The sequence below is a fragment of the Orcinus orca genome, chromosome 1, assembly GCF_937001465.1.
Source record: "Orcinus orca chromosome 1, mOrcOrc1.1, whole genome shotgun sequence".
Classification (NCBI taxonomy): domain Eukaryota; kingdom Metazoa; phylum Chordata; class Mammalia; order Artiodactyla; family Delphinidae; genus Orcinus; species Orcinus orca.
Window position 1 is genome coordinate 24,204,847 of NC_064559.1, and position 20,415 is coordinate 24,225,261.

General features: G+C 36.8%; 1 protein-coding gene across 4 annotated transcripts in view; it reads right to left on the minus strand.

The window, feature by feature from the left end:
• The window catches only part of UCHL5 (ubiquitin C-terminal hydrolase L5), a 47,147-nt gene that overhangs the window by 23,476 nt on the left and 3,256 nt on the right, over positions 1 to 20,415 (minus strand). For all 4 annotated transcript variants that reach the window (XR_004486524.2, XM_033439182.2, XM_012535214.3 and 1 more), the window contains exons 2-7: positions 16,868 to 16,931; positions 15,081 to 15,186; positions 1,970 to 2,095; positions 1,826 to 1,887; positions 1,623 to 1,753; positions 174 to 237 (exon numbers count right to left, since the gene is read on the minus strand). Coding sequence is in view for 3 of the 4 variants with exons in the window: in XM_033439182.2 (XP_033295073.1) it covers positions 174 to 237; positions 1,623 to 1,753; positions 1,826 to 1,887; positions 1,970 to 2,095; positions 15,081 to 15,186; positions 16,868 to 16,931 (553 nt within the window). In the remaining variant the exon portion in view is untranslated. The remainder of the gene's footprint in view (positions 1 to 173; positions 238 to 1,622; positions 1,754 to 1,825; positions 1,888 to 1,969; positions 2,096 to 15,080; positions 15,187 to 16,867; positions 16,932 to 20,415) is intronic.

A 20,415-nucleotide genomic window follows, 5' to 3' on the forward strand; every position in this document is an offset into this window, starting at 1 on the left:
AACAATCCAATTACAAAATAAACAAAAGGCATGATTTTCAACATTAGTCGCTAGGGAAATGCAGATTAAAACCACAATGAAATATCACTATCTACCTTTCATTTAAACAATGATAAAATAAAGGTTTAAAAACGAGAATATTAGTTATGCCAATAAGATTAGCTGAGATTTACTTTTGTATCCTTTTTTCTATGACTGGCCTCACTGCGCTGATCCAATCATCTTGATTGCATGCACCTAGGAAGAAATGTAAAAGCATTTATGTCAAATAAAATCAACATTAATATTATTTCAAAAGTTTGGTCCAAAATATCTTTTTATTAATATTTTGACAAATTCAGGATAGTAAAAAACCTTTTAGCATACCTATGTTAAGCTCCAACTCTTACTTTCTTAGTAATGGTAAGGGGAAACAGTATTATCATAATTTGCATTTCCACATTGTTGCGTCACTTAGTGGTACTAAACAAATGTTTGAGAAAATAATGAACTAGGGAATTATTTCATTAAAACTCACGACTCTGTGAGATAAGGATAACTACCTTCATTTTACAGATGATGAGACAGAGGGCTAAGAAAAACCAGCTCACATATTAGTAACAAAATAAGGATTCAATCCTTTTCTGACTCCCCACCATCATAACTACAGAAAAAGAAAATGAAATCCACACACAATGCAAAACAAATTTTACCCAGTTTTTTAATCCTCTTTTTTACCTAAATTTTAGTATAGCCAGCAGTTGTATAGCAAAACTGGCTGTTCTGTTTTATATTTTACTTCCTTTATATCTCATGGATCTAATGAATAGAGAATGGCTGACCAGATAGAAGCCAAGAGAAAAAAATGCAGCAATCAGATCAACCCCCAAACCAGAGAAAATCAGCTTCTACAGAATTAAAAGAACATTCCACTAATTTTCTTTAAGAAACATAGAAAAATAAATATTTTTAAACATGTAAATCTGCATTAGATGAAGTATTAGTTCTAGACATGGGCATGGTCAATAAGAACAAGCAAAATGAATGTGTTAATTTTTTTTTTAATCTGAAAGTATAAAGTTTTATGGACAGCAGATAACATTAGATTCCATTAAAACAGGTTACACTGCACTTAAACCTAATTTAAAAAAAAGAAAACTTAATGAGGTAAAAATAAGGAGTTAAAATTCTTTTGTGGATCTATTAGTTCATTACTAGTTCAGAACCACCTCATCCTCAATAACCATTTATCATTAGCTCAAGGTAGGAGATGGGGTGAGATCAGGACAAATCCACCCTTTGGCACAAAGGACAACACATTAATGCACTAGTTACATAGAAAAAAGTAGTTTTTAAAAGTTAACTGAAAAATTAAAAATAAATTATGTAATCTATGGGTTAAAAAAACTTTTCCTATAGAAAAAAAAACTAAAGGTCCCAATGCAACTACTGTAGTCAACATGTCCTAACTACCTGTTACTTAATTTCATAAAGCAATGAAGAGCTTAAAGCCTGCATGGCATCACACCTCACAGTCACCTCCCCTTTCTAAACTTAAGCAGGACTAGGGCTAAACCAAAGGTGAACACCCAATCTTTTTTTCCTTATCAAAAGTGAAATACCAGGAATAGTAAACACATTACCTAAATCAATCGGTCCTTCTCTTAATCCATCTAATTCATACAGTCTTCCATTAACAGGAACATAACTGACAAAGTGAAAAGCATCTTCTTCTTTTGCTGATGTCTTTGCGTCAAATTCAAACATTTGCTGTCTACAGTGAAGAAAAAAACAGTGAGAGACAAAAAAACAGAGACAGTATTTATTTCACATAAAGTATCTTTACCTGGCGAAACTGTTGTGTACTTGTCGAATCACATCCGAATTACTCAGTGCCAAACCTTTCATCTGAAATAAGTTTTAAGAATAGCCTATTAAAATAAGAACCACCACAAACAGGGCATTTTAGGAATAATACGACTGTACTCACAGCTGCATCAAAGCTTTGTGAAAATTCTTTAAACTCTGATAATGTGTCTCCTAAATGGACATCTTGATGGGTACAGTTCAATAACACACTTACTATGGCTTGAGTAGCACAAGCATTATTAATTACCTGTAAAATATGAAAGCAAAAATATTATCAATTTGTTTAAAAAAAACAGCTTTTAACTGGTGATGATGACCCCCAAAATATGAAAAAAAGTTTCCAAATTTTATTTCATATAGTGTTAGCATAAACATAATTATCATGATCAATTCCCAATCTAATCTATTTTCAGGAATTTGCTGCAATTCTGGAGCTGAAGATTCTAGGAAATCGAATAAATTAAATGAACTCATAATATCAGTGAAAACCAATCCAGTTAGGGTAACAAAACCAATCTTTCCTGGTCTAAAACATATATCTAATTAAACCAAAAGAGGTTGTCCTTCCCTCTTATTCACTTCCCCCTATGCTCATTTCTACCTATAAATATTCAACCCATATTTCAGTATCCAACGCAAGCTCCAACTCACCGATGTGGCTCTTAGAGAACTTATCCAACAACTCATATTACTTTCTTCCCTCATTTGAATTCCTAAAAACGTGTATATACTGTCTACATATTTTTCAATTCAATCTTTTTTTTTTTTAATTTTATTTATTTATGGTTGTGTTGGGTCTTCGTTTCTGTGCGAGGGCTTTCTCTAGTTGTGGCAAGTGGGGGCCACTCTTCATCGCTGTGCGTGGGCCTCTCACTATTGTGGCCTCTCTTGTTGCGGAGCACAGGCTCCAGATGCGCAGGCTCAGTAATTGTGGCTCACGGGCCCAGTTGCTCCGCGGCATGTGGGATTTTCCCAGACCAGGGCTCGAACCCGTGTCCCCTGCATTGGTAGGCAGATTCTCAACCACTGCGCCACCAGGGAAGCCCCTCAATTCAATCTTTACAGCACTGTCATCTAGCTATTAACTGTTTATTTAACAAGTTATGTGGACCTTACATTCTAGTGAGAGGAGAGAACATTTAGATAGCACCTACTATGTGTGGGTAATTTCCTAGGCACTTCACATGTATTAATTCTTTTAACCCTATCAATCAACAGCCTATGAAGAAGGAGTAATATTATTATCCTCATTTTACATTTGTGGAAGCTGAGGCACAAAGAGGTTAAGTAGCTTGTCCAAAGGGCACAGAGCTAAGCAAGAGGCAGGTGATCTGGTTCTAGAATTTTGTGTACTTAGCCACAACATGAGGCTGGCTCTGTACACGTATGTGGTCTCTCCAACAAGATTATAACCTACTTATGGACAAGGGCTTCTGCCACACTCCCTACAGCACCTACACAGGGCTGAGATCACAGAGGTGGAAAGAGTCTCAGATGATCACTTCGAACACCAGCAAGGTTAACTGTAGAGTTAAATTAAACTTGATAAATAATTTTTTATAATACAGTTTAGTCCTATCGCTATATTTCATTACAATATTATAATTAAATACCATTTTCCAAAAATGCTAATTCACTTATGATCTTACAATTTGGTAAATTATTTCTATCTTGCCTGATTTCAAAAGAAAATTTTTCTATTATCTTCCCTCATTAACTCTTATACTCCTGTACTTTTTTTTGCCAGACTTTTGAAGTCTTGTGAGTACCCACCAGTTCTTACATTTTTGACTGCAGTATGTTTGAGGAATTCCTTGATAAGGCTGCCTTCTCCATTAGAGAACACTGTCTTACTCCCAATTCTCAAACAGTGATACCACCACATTCTTGTAATTCCTCTTACAGTATTTTGTACTCAAAACTATCTTATGATTGACCGATTAAGGAAAAGTAACAGGAGATCTAGAATCCAATTAACATTGCTGCTGATTTATTTTAATATGTATTCTGAGTCACAGTTCTTTAGTAAATAAACTTGGATGAAAATTTTTAATGATTAAAGGAGACATCATAAAGGTCGTTAACTAAAACAAGACTTAGTGCTCCCTTATCTTGGGCCAAAATTATCTGGAGATGGGTTGGTAGAAGCGAAGTTAGCAGAAGTTAAAATTTATACTCATTCACACATCCTTTCAAAATGATGACACATTAAAGATATAATATGTACCCAATTCTAGGCTAGATGCTGAGGCTATGGCAGAGAATACTATCAAACATTCCTATGATCTAAGGACTTCAAGTCTGTAACCTATCACTTTAGGAATTTTTTTTTCAAACTCATCAAATTGTACACACTAAACATGTGCAGTTTTTTTGTATACCAATTGTATTTCAATAAACCTGTTTTTTTTTTTAAAGGAAAAAAAGAAAAAAATCTCGTGGTTACTGATACTTCTCTTCCGGTGTTAATAAGGATTTACACTGTCATTTTGCATATGTGTGAAGAAGTCATTACGGTGTGCATCAGTGTAAACATACCTCTTCAGGTTTTTAAATGAGTTAAGTGCCACCAAGTGGTTATGTTATAAATGGCACAGTGGTCCCCTTATCCTTGGGGGATATCTTCCAAGACTCCCAATGGATGCCTCAAACATGGATAGTACCAACCCCTATATATATCATGTTTTTCCCTAAACTAACAGGCTGGTAGCACACATGAGGGACAAAGGGATGCATCCCACGTGGGACAGTGAAGGACAGAATGAGATTTCATCACACTATTCAGAATGGCACACAATTTAAAACTTACAGTTTATTTCTGGAATTTTCCATTTAATATTTCAGCCAGAGTTGACTGAAACCATGGAAAGTAAAACAGCAGGTAAGGGGGGAATACCGTACAGAATTACCAAAAAAAAAAAAAATTAAGACATTAAAAAGTGCACAGCCATTCATTCGTTCAAATATTTATTACTGAGAACTCACTGTGTGCTAGACATTGTGATAAATACTGAATACACAGTGAACAAGAGACATGTGGTCCTTGTCCTTGTGAAACACTTAAAAACCACCTTATATACATCCACTTGGGAGAATTTTAACTTCATCTTTCTTCACAAAAAATTATTGCAGAATAAATTATATATATAGTCCCCAACGAGAAGGGGATGAACAAGGAACAAATTAAGACGAGATGCTCAAGAGACAATGGACACACTGGTATGTATCAGTATGCTTGTAATCAGAGCACGGGGTCATTGGTTACCTCGTAAATCAGTGCCTTTAAGCAATTAGGAGTTCATGCTAGGAGTAAGAGATTTTTAATAGGAAATAACAGTAAATACAGTGATTCAGAAAGGTTCAGTTTAAGACAATTTACAGGAGAGACTGAAGGCGGCTAAAAACAAACAAGATCCACTGGGTTGCTACTCTAATGCTAGTATGAAATAATAAAGGGCAATAGATTAATGGAGCAGGACCCATTAAAAGCAGGAGCACCCAAATATGCGAGTCAGTATTCTAGGAGTCAGGAATATAACTAAAAATAAAATCAGATTAAAAAGAATAAGGGGATAGTAATAACAACCATATAAAACAATTTTGTAAATTTAAGCTAAAATGCAGAAATTAAAAAAAAATCTTACCAGAACTAAGTCAAGAAAAAATAAGTAGCCCAAATAAGTCTTTTAACTATTAAATTGAAGTGGTAGTTAAAAATATACTCACAAAGAAAATACCAGGCACAGATGGCTTTATAGGCCAATTCTATCAAAATTTGAAGAAAGAGACGATCTAAATTTTAGATGGTCTAAATTGCCCAAATTCTTCAGGACAATAAGAAAAAGAGGAAATTCCAACTCAATTCATGAAGCAAGCACAACCCTAATACTAAAACTATTCAAAGCCATTACAAGAAAGGAAAATTAAGGCCATTTCATTCATAAATATAGATGTAGAAATTCTAAACACATATTACTGAATTAAATTCAACAGTGCATAAAAAGAGAATATGGGCTTACCTCAGATATGGAAGAATGACCAACTGGGCTTATCTCAGATATGGAAGAATGATTTAATATTAGAAAAATTCATAAACATAACTAACCATATTAACCTATTAAGAGGAAAAATAAACATGATCATCTCAATAGATGCAGAAAAGCATTTGAAAAAAACTTAATCCTTCCATAATAAGGACACTTGCTAAATTATTAAAAGAATGTCCTTACCTGAACATTAAGAAAAAACAATCTGAAATGGGAAATGGTAAAAAGCATTCCCTTTAAAATCACAATGATTTTACTGGAGGTCTTAACCAGTCAATAAGATAAGAAAAATAAATTAGAGACATAAGGATTCAAAATGAGGAGACAAAACTGCTTTGTTTGACATAGTAATTTAGATAGAACCCCCCCCCAAACCAATAAATAATAGAGATAATAGAGGTTAGCAAGATGGCTAAATATAATATTAAGACATAAGAATGAATTACATTTTTTTATACCAGCAACAAACACCTAGAAAATGTAACTGAAGAAAAGATGATTTATAATTATAACAAAGAGATCAAGGAATTAAGATAAATCTAATAAAAGATGTAAAACCTCTATAAAGAAAATTATGCAACATACAAAAGATAATAAAAGCATATCTAAAAATAAATAGATAAATAAAAGCAGATCTAAATAGAGATACATAATACGTTTATGACTTAGTATCATGAAGATATAAATTCTCCCCAAATTGATACATATATTCAATGCTATTCCAGTCAAAAGTCCAATTTTTCATACAATTTGATAAGATGACGCTGAAATTTATATGAAGAACATAGGGTCAAGAATAGCAAGGATATTTTTGAAAAAGAGGAGGGAGAAGAGACACGACCTATTAGATATAAGAACTTATGAAGAAGTGAAAGGAATTAAGACAGTGTGGTATTGGCAGAGACAGACAAATTGATCAGTAGAGTTCAGAAAACACACACACACACACACACACACACACACACACACACACACACGGAACTATGGTACACAACAGAGGTGGCATGTCCGATAAATAGGGAAAATAATGGACGTTTAATAAATGAGGTTAGAAAAAAAGGGTGATCCACATGGAAAAAGATAAAATTGAAACCCTGCCTCATATACCAAAATCCAACTCCCAATGAATTATGGACATAGATATCAAAAATTAAAATTTAAATGCATAGGTAAATATCTTTTACAAATTCAGATAGATAACAATTTCTTAAACAAGACGCAAAAAAGCACTGGCTCTAAAATACAAAATTCGGGCTTCCCTAGTGGCGCAGTGGTTAAGAGTCCGCCTGCCAATGCAGGGGACACAGGTTTGAGCCCTGGTCTGGGAAGATCCCACATGCTATGGAGCAACTAAGCCTGTGCCCCACAGCTACTGAGCCTGTGCTCTGGAGCCCACGAGCCACGACTACTAAGGCCCACGCACCTAGAGCCATGCTCTGCAACAAGAGAAGCCACTGCAATGAGAAGCCTGCACACTGCAACAAAGAGTAGCCCCCGCTCACAGCAACTAGAGAAAGCCAGCGCGCAGCAATGAAGACCCAACACAGCCAAAAATAATAATAAATAAAATAAATTTATAAAAATAAATAAACAAAACACAAAATTCTATTCATCAAAAGACACCCAGAAAAGGTAAAACAATAAGGTGCCAACTTGGAGAAGCAGTATCATGGAGATATAAACAACACCTACAAATCAAAAAGTACAATTAGTCCTACAGAAAAATAATTTAAGAATTTCACAGAAGAAACACATATGGCCACTAAGTAAGTACATCAACATCCTTTCAACATGATTAGTGCCCAGGGAGATGTAAACCAAGACCATAATGAAGTACCATTTTAGAATGAGCTGGCTGGCAAAAATCAAAAAGGCCTCTGGTGCAATGGTTGAGAATCTGCCTGCCAATGCAGGGGACATGGGTTTGAGCCCTGGTCTGGGAAGATCCCACATGCTGCAGAGCAACTAAGTCCGTGCGCCACAACTACTGAGCCTGCGCTCTAGAGCCCACAAACCACAACTACTGAGCCTGTGAGCCACAACTACTGAAGCCCACGCGCCTAGAGCCTGTGCTCCAGAACAAGAGAGGCCACCGCAATGAAGAGCAGCCCCCGCTTGCCACAACTAGAGAAAGCCCACACGCAGCAACAAAGACCCAACAACGAAGACCCAATGCAGCCATAAATAAATAAATTTATTTAAAAAAAAACGGTCTGACAATATCACATATTGGAGTATGTGGCTACACAGTAACTCAGATATTGCTAGTAGGGGTGTAAACTGGAGTATCTACTTCCGAAAGCACTTGGATATTTCCTCCTAATGTTACATTTACCTATCAGAAGAAGCACTGTTGTACTTCTACATATGTACCAGGAGAAATTTGCACAAATACAACAGGAGACGTACAAAAATGTATATAGCCACACAGTTTACAGTAATGCAAGTGAAAACTCAAATGCCAATCTACAAAGAGTAAACAATTACTTACTCTTCATGCACATTCGTGCAATTACCATTGTGCAGCATGCAAAATAAGTTAACTATTATGATAAACAACTAGTGGATAAATCTTAAAATATTAAGTCAAAAAAGTAAGTCTCCCAAAACTACAAAGAGCATGATACTTTTTATCAAGTTAAAATTTTATATACACACAGCCTTTTTAGGATTAGAAAAAGTACAGAAAGTGGAAAGCAAGGAAACGATATACACAACTCCACATGCAGGTTACTTGGATGAAAGGAGGGAGGATGAGGGCTATGTGGGACAATGGGTGGGACAGAAGGAAATGATAGTTAGATGACTGTTATCCAGGCAGTGAGTTCTTAGGTGCTTACTACATTACTTAGTCACCAAATAAGTAAACAAATAAATAAAAGGAGGACATGAGCGTGTGCCATCAGTCAAGAATTATCATAATTCCATGTTGTGTACCTGAAGATCAATTTCTTAAAAAGGAAAAAAGAAAAACGCACTCATCATCACTGACTGATCTGTCCTCTTCCTTCATCACGTCTAATCATCACATATTAAAGGTGCTAGTTACTCTACCTCCTGAGTATTAATCAAATCTGTTCACATCTATCACTACTAACAGTCTTTTACCTGCTTTTGCATGGACTTCTACAAAAGCCTTCTAACTGATATGTAGTCTCATATTCTTACACCACTCCCTCCTCCTCAAACGCATTCCCCACACTGTAGCCAAAGTGATCTCTTCTAAATGAAAATCTGATCACGTCACCCTTCTTAAAACACCTCAATAACCTTCTACTGCTCTTAGGATACAGACAAAAGGCTCAAGCATGCTCTGCCTCTGTCCACACCTTGGCAGGAAGTGGAGAGTTATTCTCTATTATCCACCTTCTCCCTCTTCCAGATGAACAGAGGACCCAAATTTTATCTGGGTCCATGTCCGCCTGGAATGAGGACAGCTTCCCCCTCTGCTGCTAAGTACAGTCATGTGACTGAGTTCTGGACAAAGAGAAGAAAGCATGTAACATGAGCAAGTTCTAGAAAACGTCCGTAAAAAGAGAGGAGTGTGTTGTCCGCTTCTACTGTCTTGAATGTGGAATTCAGATAGAACGGCTGAAAGTCCAACAACCACCTCAGACCATGAAGTAACCTTTGGAATAGAAAGCACACACAAAGGAACAAAACAAAAGAGCCTGCCATCTCGACGTGCTCCACGGTGAATGAGAAAGAGAAAAACGTGTGTTTCTTATAAACCATTGTTTCTCTATACCTAATCGTACTGAACCCTGACTACCACACTGCTTGCTCAGCTTCATCATCTCATACCGCCCTGCCTGTGCTGTCTCTAGTCCAGCTACACTGGCCTTCCTGTAACAGTACATTTTACTAGCCTTACTCCCTTTTACTATAAAGCTGTTAGTAATCTGGGATGATCCTCAACCTCTTTCCCCTAGTTAATACCTACTTAACCTTTAGATTTCAGCTGAAATGTCACTTACTCAGAGAAGCTTTCTCAGATCTCCCTGAAGAGTTCAGTCTCATTTTTATGTGTGCAGTGAAGAATCTAGTCTTGCCCTAAGAGAGGCCTGACCTTTGCCCTTGGCTCCTGGGAGGTGATCTCTAAGCTCTTGAGAAGCCACGCCTCCTCACAAAAGTGTCTTCGTTTACCTGGGGGCTGTGGGCCACGCAGATAGTCTCACGGTGTGACTTAGGGTGGGTTCTGAGTCGACAGTATCATCTCAGCCTCCAGGGTGGCTGGAGACTGAGGGCCAATAAAAACTCGATACCAAGAATCGGCTGAGATGGCCTGAGTGGCAGCACTCTGCACACTCACACATCACTGCCACTCAAGTTACAGCTCTGGCTTTGACTCCCCTGGGCGAAGACCACGCGCAGCTTTCCTGCACTCCGCCCTGTGTGTCTCTTCCCTTGGCTGAATTTAATCTGTGTCCTTTCACTGTAACGAACTATGTGACTCTAGCAGATTTTGGTGAGGTCTATGAGTTTTTCTAACAAATTACAGAACCTGAGGGTGGTCTTGGGGACTCCCCAAACTTGCAAGTATCAGAAGTCAGGGTGGTTTGTGGTACCCAAGACTCTGTAGTTGGTGTCCGAAGGGAGGGTAGTCTTAATAGATTATTTTTGAACTTCACAATACGGTTCTCATTTCACTCCATGCAGCACTTATTGCCACTGTAATTTTGTATTTCACTGATTAATACCAATCTCCTCCACTAAGCTCTAAACACCCTTGAGGAGAGGGCTGCTGACTGTTTATCATTCCCCAAGCACCTGGCACAGTGTCTGACACATTGCAGACACTCAATCATTCTTTCCTGAAAGACTGAACAGGTGGAGTCACACAAACCTAGTACCAATGACCTAAAGCAGTAAGTCAGACAGACCTTAGCTTTCTCATCAGTGAAACAGTAACAAGACAACAATGTTCTGCAGAGAAGCATTACCAAAAGGGTCATTCCTGGATCCTTATACACAAATTGTAACTACTAGAAGACACCTTTTCTAGATATTTTGTTACTCAATGATCCACACATATGCACACTTCCAATTAGAGCATATGATTAGCATAAGACAGGCAGTATTACCTCTCTAAAATGATGCAATTCCATCCATAAATACCAAAACTATGTATTTAGTTAATCTGTATGACATTATCACAAATAAATATAATTTTAATTAAATGTTTTAAATATCTGAAAATATTCCTCAGAGTCCAGAGACCCTGGATTGGAAATCTTTACTATAAGCTCTTGAAGCCTAGAACCAAGGATTATATATTTATGTAATATATACTATAAAATTTCTAGCACAGGTTCATAGAAGGCATACACTAAAAAGACAGATAGATATTATTGTTGAATTACTGATCAGTTTAATAGAAATTGTTGGCATAATATAGTATAAAAAAATACAATATAATTGGGAAATTACTAATCTGGCATATTAATAAACATGGCAGGAATAATGTAATACAAATAAAACATTAAATTATAGTAAGGTAGAAATGTAATACAGAACTAGAAAAGTAGCAAGGGACTCTAGAAATTATAAATTCATACTCCAGTATCATTTTTTTTTCTTTGTAGAGTACTTTCTTCTACCTTAAAAATACCTAGGCCTCTATAAGTCAGTCATCGTTAGTGTCTTAGTGAATCCTAGGGTTCTTTAACTGTAATATTCTTTCTACATTTATCAGATACCTACTATGTGTCAGGGATTATACATGAAAACTCCTGGGTTTACAATTTAGTAAGGAAGAAATATAATTAAATACACACACAAATATATATGGAAAAAATCTTGAAAAATATAAACTGTTTTAAGTGGTTATCTCTGGAGCAGGGATTATAATGGACTTTTATTTTCTACATTGTACATTTATAATGCTTACATTTTTTTTTTTTTTTTTTTTGCGTTACGTGGGCCTCTCACTGCTGTGACCTCTCCCGTTGTGGAGCACAGGCTCCAGACGCGCAGGCTCAGCGGCCATGGCTCACGGGCCCAGCCGCTCCGCGGCATGTGGGATCCTCCCAGACCGGGGCACGAACCCACGTCCCCTGCATCGGCAGGCGGACTCTCAACCACTGCACCACCAGGGAAGCCCTATAATGCTTACATTTTATATCATGGGTATAGATTCTTATATACCATAAAAAAAAAAAAAAAGTCTTTAAAAGGAGAAAAATCACCTGAAGGACCAAACTATCTGTCCCCTACTTTTTCTCTACTACCTAGATCTTGAAAATCACAAACAGTGATTATAACTATTATAGTACAATGATAAATATTACAATTTATAAATGGATTATTTGTGTTAGAGAAATAATTAGAATCTCAAAATGTTTATCATTAAGAAATTTAGTTAAATAAATTATAGGACGCTTATACTAAGAATACTTTTAAAAGAGGTGGTGTTGTGATATGGTTAAGAGTGTAGACTTCAAGGCAACAGTGCCTGGGTTTGCACCCAGCTCTCCCATTGACTAGCTACATAACTTGGGCAAGTTTCTTAACCTCTCTGGGACTCAGTTTCCACATCTGTGAAATGACGAGGAACCTGTAAAACCACATAGGGTCATTGTGAGGATCAGTTACTACAAATAAATTAATACTAAAAAATAATACATATAAAAGTACCTGATAAGCCTTCAATATGTTAGCTAATACTGTTATGTGCACTGAAAGTCAAACTTTTATCATTAAGTGAAGAAAGATGCAAAATATTTTGCACAACAGTACAACTTCAGAAAAAAAAAAAGATAATAAGAATGTGTTAACAAGTGAATAGAAAATGTGGGAGGCAGTATGGCAGGTGGAACAACCAACCTGGGCTTTAGACCTAGGTTTAAATTCTGGATCCACCATGTACTAGCTGTGTGACCTCAGGCAAGTAAGTTAATTTTTCTAGGCCTCAATTTCTTCATCTGTGAAATGAGGGTAATACCTCATAGGGCCGTTGCAAGGGTCAAATAAATAACATGTCTAAAGCACAATATCTGGCACACAACAAACATCGTAAATGTGGGCTGTTGTTGGTACTGCTATGGTGATAGTTGTTACCAGTAAGAAGACACATGCCTGCCTTATCCACCATTACATCCCTAGGACCTAAAACAATGCCCAGCACAAAGGAGGTGCTCAACAACTACTCGTTCATTAAATGAATGAGTCAAACTGTTAGAAGGGGTTAGTAGATATGGGTGTGGGAGCACAGGGATATTCACTCATCACTATATATTTCTGTAACTTAAGATATTTTAAGTACACAATGATAAAATAATGTTCTCCAAACCCTTGAAGTAAAGCAAAAAAACTCTAATTTCTCTAAAAACACTCAATTTTTAAAAGTTGGGGGGGGAAATGGAAAGAAGTAATAAAATAAGAGAAAAAGGAAAAACAAGTTACTAAGTGGAATAGTAAACGTTTGATTTAAAGGGCAGTAATGAGAATTAGCAGTTTTATTGTTTCCACCTTCCTAAAGGTTAATGAGATTATCTTAAGCAATTTTTTGAGTCTCAGAAATAAGTGCAATTTTCAAACAAATGCGATCATATTTAGCTTAGATTTTATACATTAATCAAACCTCTTTCATCATTTTCTTTTTCAGCTTTTCCAAACAATGGACTCCAAAATAAGGCGGCATCTAATAACGTTGGTTAAACGTTTCACTGTATACTCCAGAACAGCAGTTCTCAAAGTGGGGTCCATGTACCCCTGGAAATTCCTAAGACCCTTTTCAAGGGGTTTGTGAGCTCAAAATTGTTTCCATAATAATTCCAAAACAGTTTTTGCTTTTTTCCCCTGCTTTCTTATTTACACTGTAGCACAACAGCAATCGAGGGTAAAACTGCTGGTATTTTAGCATATACCTAGGCAGTGGCATTAAACTGTTTCACTGACACACGTGCGTAATTTTAAAAATTAACAAAACAAAAACCAGTTTTAGTGAAGAATGTCTTTGATAAAGCAGTAAATTTTTTATTATATTTTGACCTCAGAGTACAAGTGGTTGAGTGAAACAGGTGGTACAAATAAAGCACTTCAGCTGCAAACCAAAACATGCCAATTGATTCCATGAAAGGCATTAGTGAAATTGTTTGAACTGTCAGCTAAGTTGGCTGCTTTTTTCTTGGAACATCATTTTTTACTTGCAAGGACATACAGCAGACAAATACGGCTGTTCAGACGGTATCTGGCAGATATTTTCTTGAAAATGAGTGTAATGAGTCTATCACTTCAAGGAAAACATCTGATAGTATTTGTTGTCCTTCATAAAATTTGAATTCTCAAGTGAAAATTAGGATTTTGTAAGATTCAGATCCATAGATCCACCACTGTGAGTTTAAAAGTTTCAGGATACTTATCAATTCTTCTAATGATACAGATGCTGATATTAACATATGTGACTTGTTGATAACATATATAAGCATGTGTCAACATTTAGAAAATCTGCCTAAGTCAGTAAATTTTCAAAATGACCGATGCACAATGTTATAAGATCCTCCAAGAGTAAAAGATCCTTTTGAAGAGCAAGATAAACCAAAGGATTTTTATATATCAAAGTACAAAGTTCATTAATATGATCTCAGATTTCACACTGCAACCAATCTTTAGGAGAGGAACATTTCTGGAGTTTTGATATAATATCAAAGAATATCCATAATTTCCTGGAAAAGAAATTAACATACTTCTCCCTCTCCAACTACACATATGTGTGAGACTAAATCATATACTTCAACCAAAAACAAAACAAAACGAAAACATTGCAACAGACTGAATAAAGAAGCTGATAGGAGAATCCAGCTGTGTGCTTAATATTAAGCCAGACATTAAAGATATTTACAAAAATGTAAAATAATGCACTCATCTCACTACTCTTTTGCTTTGGTAAAGATATTTATGCTTCATTTAAAAAATACATTATCATTAACATGTAATGAATTTATTGTTACTTTTAAAGCAATTAATAAATATTTTAAATGTCTCAGTTTTAATGTCTAAATGATAAATACTAATAAATATAACCCATATAAACAGAAGGTCTTTGGGGATCTCAATAATTTTTAAGAATGTGAAGGAGTCCTAGGACCGAGAAGTTTGAGAACTGCGACACTAGAGACACAGGTGGAAGAGTCCTGTTTGTAAAGAGGGGTGCTCTTGAGACTCCACAGTATCCAAGGACCATACCTGCTTGGCAAAAAATATCGTGTCAAGTCTGGAGTCCTGAACCACAGAGCCTGCTGGTTCTTCTCCTGGCTGCCACTTGAAAAGAAAAATCAACCCATGAACTGGCCTACAAAACAAAAAAATACAAATTAGTGACACCAAACCTTGCTTCTTTTAACACACTGTCAATATGTTAAGTGTTGGTCATTTACTTAACAAATACAATGCAAATGAAGTAAACTTGAGAAATTTTTTAAAGATTTCTATTGCTGTTCATAGTTACTAGAATGTTGCCCAAGACACGGCTAACAAAACTTAAAAAAAATACATCAATTAAAATGGAATTATAATGAAAGGAATAATCTCAAATCTGTGCATTATTCAATTCTACCTTATATTACCTCACTTAAAAACAGAAAGAACATAGCAAAACTAGAAGAAGCTGTTAAGCCTAGACTGAATTCTGATGTACATGAATAAAGTTCACATAGGATGTTTACAGATAAATGGCTGCTAGCATAAATATTAAGAAATATAGGACGTCACCTTCATATAATTATTGGATGCATGAGCAACCGTCACACTACAGTATGACTGGATGTTGCATCTCACACATAATGAAATCATCACCTCCCCAAAGGAACGGTTGTTGCCCACAAACCGTTAAATCACCACTTTAGGATTCTCTCCAGTCTATCTCTCACCACTGCCTTCCATGCAACAAAAATCTTTCCTATCCCTTAAAGACAGGTCAAATGATGCATCTTTAATTAACCTTCCCTGATCATCCAGCCAGAATTTCTCTCTTATTCCATCTAAAATGACTGCTCTCTTTGTGCGGAAGAAGAAAATAGGGGGGAGGGAACTGTCTCCTTACTATAAAAAACATATCCCTACAGTCCCCATTCCAGGACCTAAGAATGCTCCCCACAGTGAAAACTCCCTAGCCCTCCATTTGCAATCCAGAGTCAATGCTTGGAGGTTGGGGGTTAAGGAGAGGCCCAGAGAAATCAGGACAGAGTAAGAGGAAGGTACTTCCTGGCATCAATATTTGGAATCTGAACTGTAACCTCCCCAAGAAGCAATGTAATAATGTATAAAAAAAAGTTCTGGGACTTCCCTGGTGGCGCAGTGGTTGAGAGTCCACCTGCCAATGCAGGGGACACGGGTTGGAGCCCTGGTCCGGGAAGATCCCACATGCCGCGGAGCAACTAAGTCCGTGCGCCACAACTGCTGAGCCTGTGCTCTAGAGCCCATGAGCCACAACTACTGAACCCACGCACCTAGAGCCCGTGCTCTGCAACAAGAGAAGCCACCACAATAAGAAGCCCATGCACCGCAACGAAGGGTGGCCCCCGCTCGCCGCAACTAGAGAAAGCCTGCGTGCAGCATGAAGACCCAACACAGCCAAAAATAAATTAATTTTTTTAAGTTCTGAATTACTATTAATATACATTATCTGTCAAATATAGTTTTGTAGACTGGCCTATTATTCATGTGTTTTATGTTAAAATGTGTTCCATGTTCTAACAGTATTTATCTATAAGTGAAAGTTGTAAAAAAATCAACCTATCAGTACTTTGTTGATATGGAATTACAGAGACTTAGTTTTGAATCCCTTGCAAATTACTTATCTATGAGCCTCAGGTTCTTGGTTATAAAATGGGAATAATACCTACCTCACACAGTTGAAAAAAATCTTAAAGGAGATAATGTGTTCAGCCTAAGGTAACCCAAGTAAAATAAACTCATGAAAGTTTGCTTAAGTATAGACATATTACTTTTAACATAAGTAAAAACATACTTACTTTAATTTTTCAAAATTCTCAGGCTCTAAACTCCATATTTCTTCTACTTGGGCTCCTCGGCAACCTGAAATAAGAAATTATTTCTTCAGAAGACAAAATAACTCATTTTTTTTCCTTCACCACTAAATAAAATATTAACTGAAAGAAAAGCACATTTGGGGGCGATAAGACATGACAAATTAAAATGGTAAAACTGATAAAGCTCACAGTGAAATCCTAGTCCTACCTTTACTATTTCCTAATTATTACAGTGGAAGTATATTCCTTTGACAACTTTAAAAAGTTTCAAGATTTATTTTCACTGGACACCACCCCATGGCTCCTTCTCAGTCTCTCTCAATCTCTGGCTCCTCTTCATCCACTCCCTTCACTCAGCTGCTATGTTTCCACAGCTCTGCCCGCAGCCTCCTTTTTTCCTTACTGTACACTTTATTTTTAAAGTGGTAATAGGGGCATCCCTGGTGGCACAGTGGCTGAGAATCCGCCTGCCAATGCAGGGGACACGGGTTCGAGCCCTGGTCCGGGAAGATCCCACATGCCGCAGAACAACTAAGCTCGTGTGCCACAACTACTGAGCCTGCGCTCTAGAGCCCACGAGCCACAACTACTGAAGCCTGCGTGCCTAGAGCCCGTGCTCCGCAACAAGAGAAGCCACCACAATGAGAAGCCCGCGCACCACAGCAAAGAGTAGCCCCCGCTCGCTGCAACTAGAGAAAGCCCATGAACAGCAACAAAGACCCAATGCAGCCAAAAACAAATAATAAAATAAAATAAATTAAAAAATAAAGTGGTAATAAATAGCTACCACTTAACAGTGAATTTCAGAACACTATTTAGTTCTGACCCTTTTCCTAAATTCCAATTCTATACTTTAAAAATTTAATTTAATATCAACCACATCAGAGTCCCCCAAATATGTTCTTCTTCTACAACAGTGGTTCTCAATCAGGATGATGTTTTTTATGCCTCTGCACCCCCGACCCCCACCAGGGAACATCTCAAAATGTCTGAAGACATTTTTACTGTCCCTACTGTCACTTGGGGGGCAGGGAGGTAGCATCTAGTAGGTAGAGGCCAGAGATACTGAACATCCTACATTGCACAGAATAGCCCCTGACAACAGATAATTATCTGCCCCAAAGTGTCAAGACAAAATGAATTATCGGGCCCAAAGTGTCTAATCCTTGCAAGGCAAGGCAAGAGTACCAAGGTCGAGAACTGTGCTCTAGCAGTTCATATGGTGGTAATGGTGTACTGGTTAAGAGCCTGGCCTCCAAACTGCCAAGGTTTGAACCATGGCTCCTCCATTTACCGGCTATATGACCACTGAACCTCTCTGTTCCCCATACTCATAGAGCTGTTGTGAGAAATAAATGAGATAACTTACTATCTCATAAGGTAATTTATTATGCATGAGATACATTTAATACAATGCCTCAGCAAAATGTCAGGTAGCATTATGATCACAACAGAAAAAAACAGCCGTATTTACCAGTAACTGCAATGTGTAAAGTGCTCTGAATGCATTTTCTCTAATCCCTGCAAGGAAAGTATTATATGGAAGAGGCTTAGGGATGTTAGGTGTCTTATCTAAATTCACTACAACTAATATATGCCAAAAAGTTAATTAAAACCCATGTCTGGTTCCAAAGTCTGGGCACTTTCTATTGTTCCAGATTATTTTCAAGTGAGTGCTGGAGAAGCCTTTAGATCACATGCAAAAATCTGTGGTTTAAAAAAAAAAAAAACTGGACCAACCAACTATGTGACTTTGGGCATTCATACCATTCAGTACCTCAATTTGCTCTGCTCAGCAAATATCTATTAGCTCCCACCCAAGCATTAAAGATACAGGTACAAGGAGAGTTACTTCATTATTTGTAGTAGAGAAGAACTAGAAACAACCTGAATGTCTAGAACAGGTTGCTAGATGTCCACATACATTAAGTCGGGAAAAAAAGCTTGTTTAAGTGTGAACCTATATTTATACGTGTTATCATGAAAGGGCACAAAAGAACACTAATGCACTTAACACTGGTTATGCTATTGGAAATCAACTGTAAAAAGGCCAAACGTTAAAACATTGCACATATCATACAAAAACACAACAAAAGCCACTGAATTAAAAGAGCCCCAAAATCTTTTGCAAAGGTATAATTTCAAGTGGTGACACTGTTTAAATAACCTTATGTTAGACACATACACATCTCTGTGTAAGGAAAACATAGTACTTAACTGTTAGCATCTATCTCCTTATATACATTCAATTCTAATAATCCCCTATGTACATTCAATTTCAAATAATGCGTGGTATAATGGAAAGAGAAATAAGCAATGATTCAAGAGAACTAGGTTGTAATTCTAGCACTGCCTTTAAGTTCTTTACCTTGAGTGAGAACATGTCTTTGAGCCTCACTTTCCTCATGTTTAAAACAAGAATACTACCTGCTTCATCCAATCCACACAATTCTTGTGAGGTATACGTTCTCAAATACCAAACACAAAGAATCACCATGCTGATTCCTCTAATATATTCTAGTAAAAAGTTGAGTGGGGTGGGGGGTAGGCTTTAAAAAGTTAATGATTCACTGGTATTTAACAAATACATTCAGCCCTCTGTATCCAACGGGTTCTAGGTCCGCGGATTCAACCCACCGCAGGTTGAAAGTATGTGCCAAGCATGGTATTAGGCCCTAACAAGGACAGGAAATAATAAACTATTTTAACAATGCTTAAGAACTTCAACCTAGTAGGAAACAAGCTCATATAACTCAAAGACTGTGCAGTCTGCATATTTTGCATATAAAAGGTACACGGGATGCGTTCTGGAAGTTAAGAGGTAGCCAACTATCCTTGCTGATCAGAAAAAACTTTAATGTATAGTTAAACTGGGGGACTTCCCTGGCGGTCCAGTGGTTAAGACTCCCTGCTTCCAATGCAAGGGGCTCGGGTTTGAACCCTAGTCAGGGAATTAAGAACCCACATGCCACGTGGCCAAAAAAATTAAATAAATAAATAAATAATTTAAAAATAGTTGAACTGGGTCTTAAATAGTATGACCAAATAATCTGTCATTCAAACCAGAACACCTCTTTTATTAAATTGATTTTACTTAATAGGACATTAAATAAATTTTTAAATTAAAATGTTTTAAAATATTTATATCTTGACTAACACATTTGTATTATAGTACTGGTGGCTCCATAAAACAGTCTATTCAAACACCAATTCTAAAAATAATTTTCTTAACAATATACCTGGAGTCTTTCTCCCCAAGAAAAATACTCTTGGGGAGTATTTTTATAGCCTACACATAAGGCTATACTGTTTATTTATTACCTCTTGAGTGAACTTTGGTAATTTGCGTCTTTAAAGGAATTTGGACATGTCATCCAAGTTGTCAAATTTATTTGCATAAATATTAAAATATTCACTTATCCTTTTAATATCTAGAATCTGGGACTTCCCTGGTGGTGCAGTGGTTAAGAATCCGCCTGCCAACGCAGGGGACACGGGTTCGATCCCTGGTCCGGGAAGATCCCACTTGC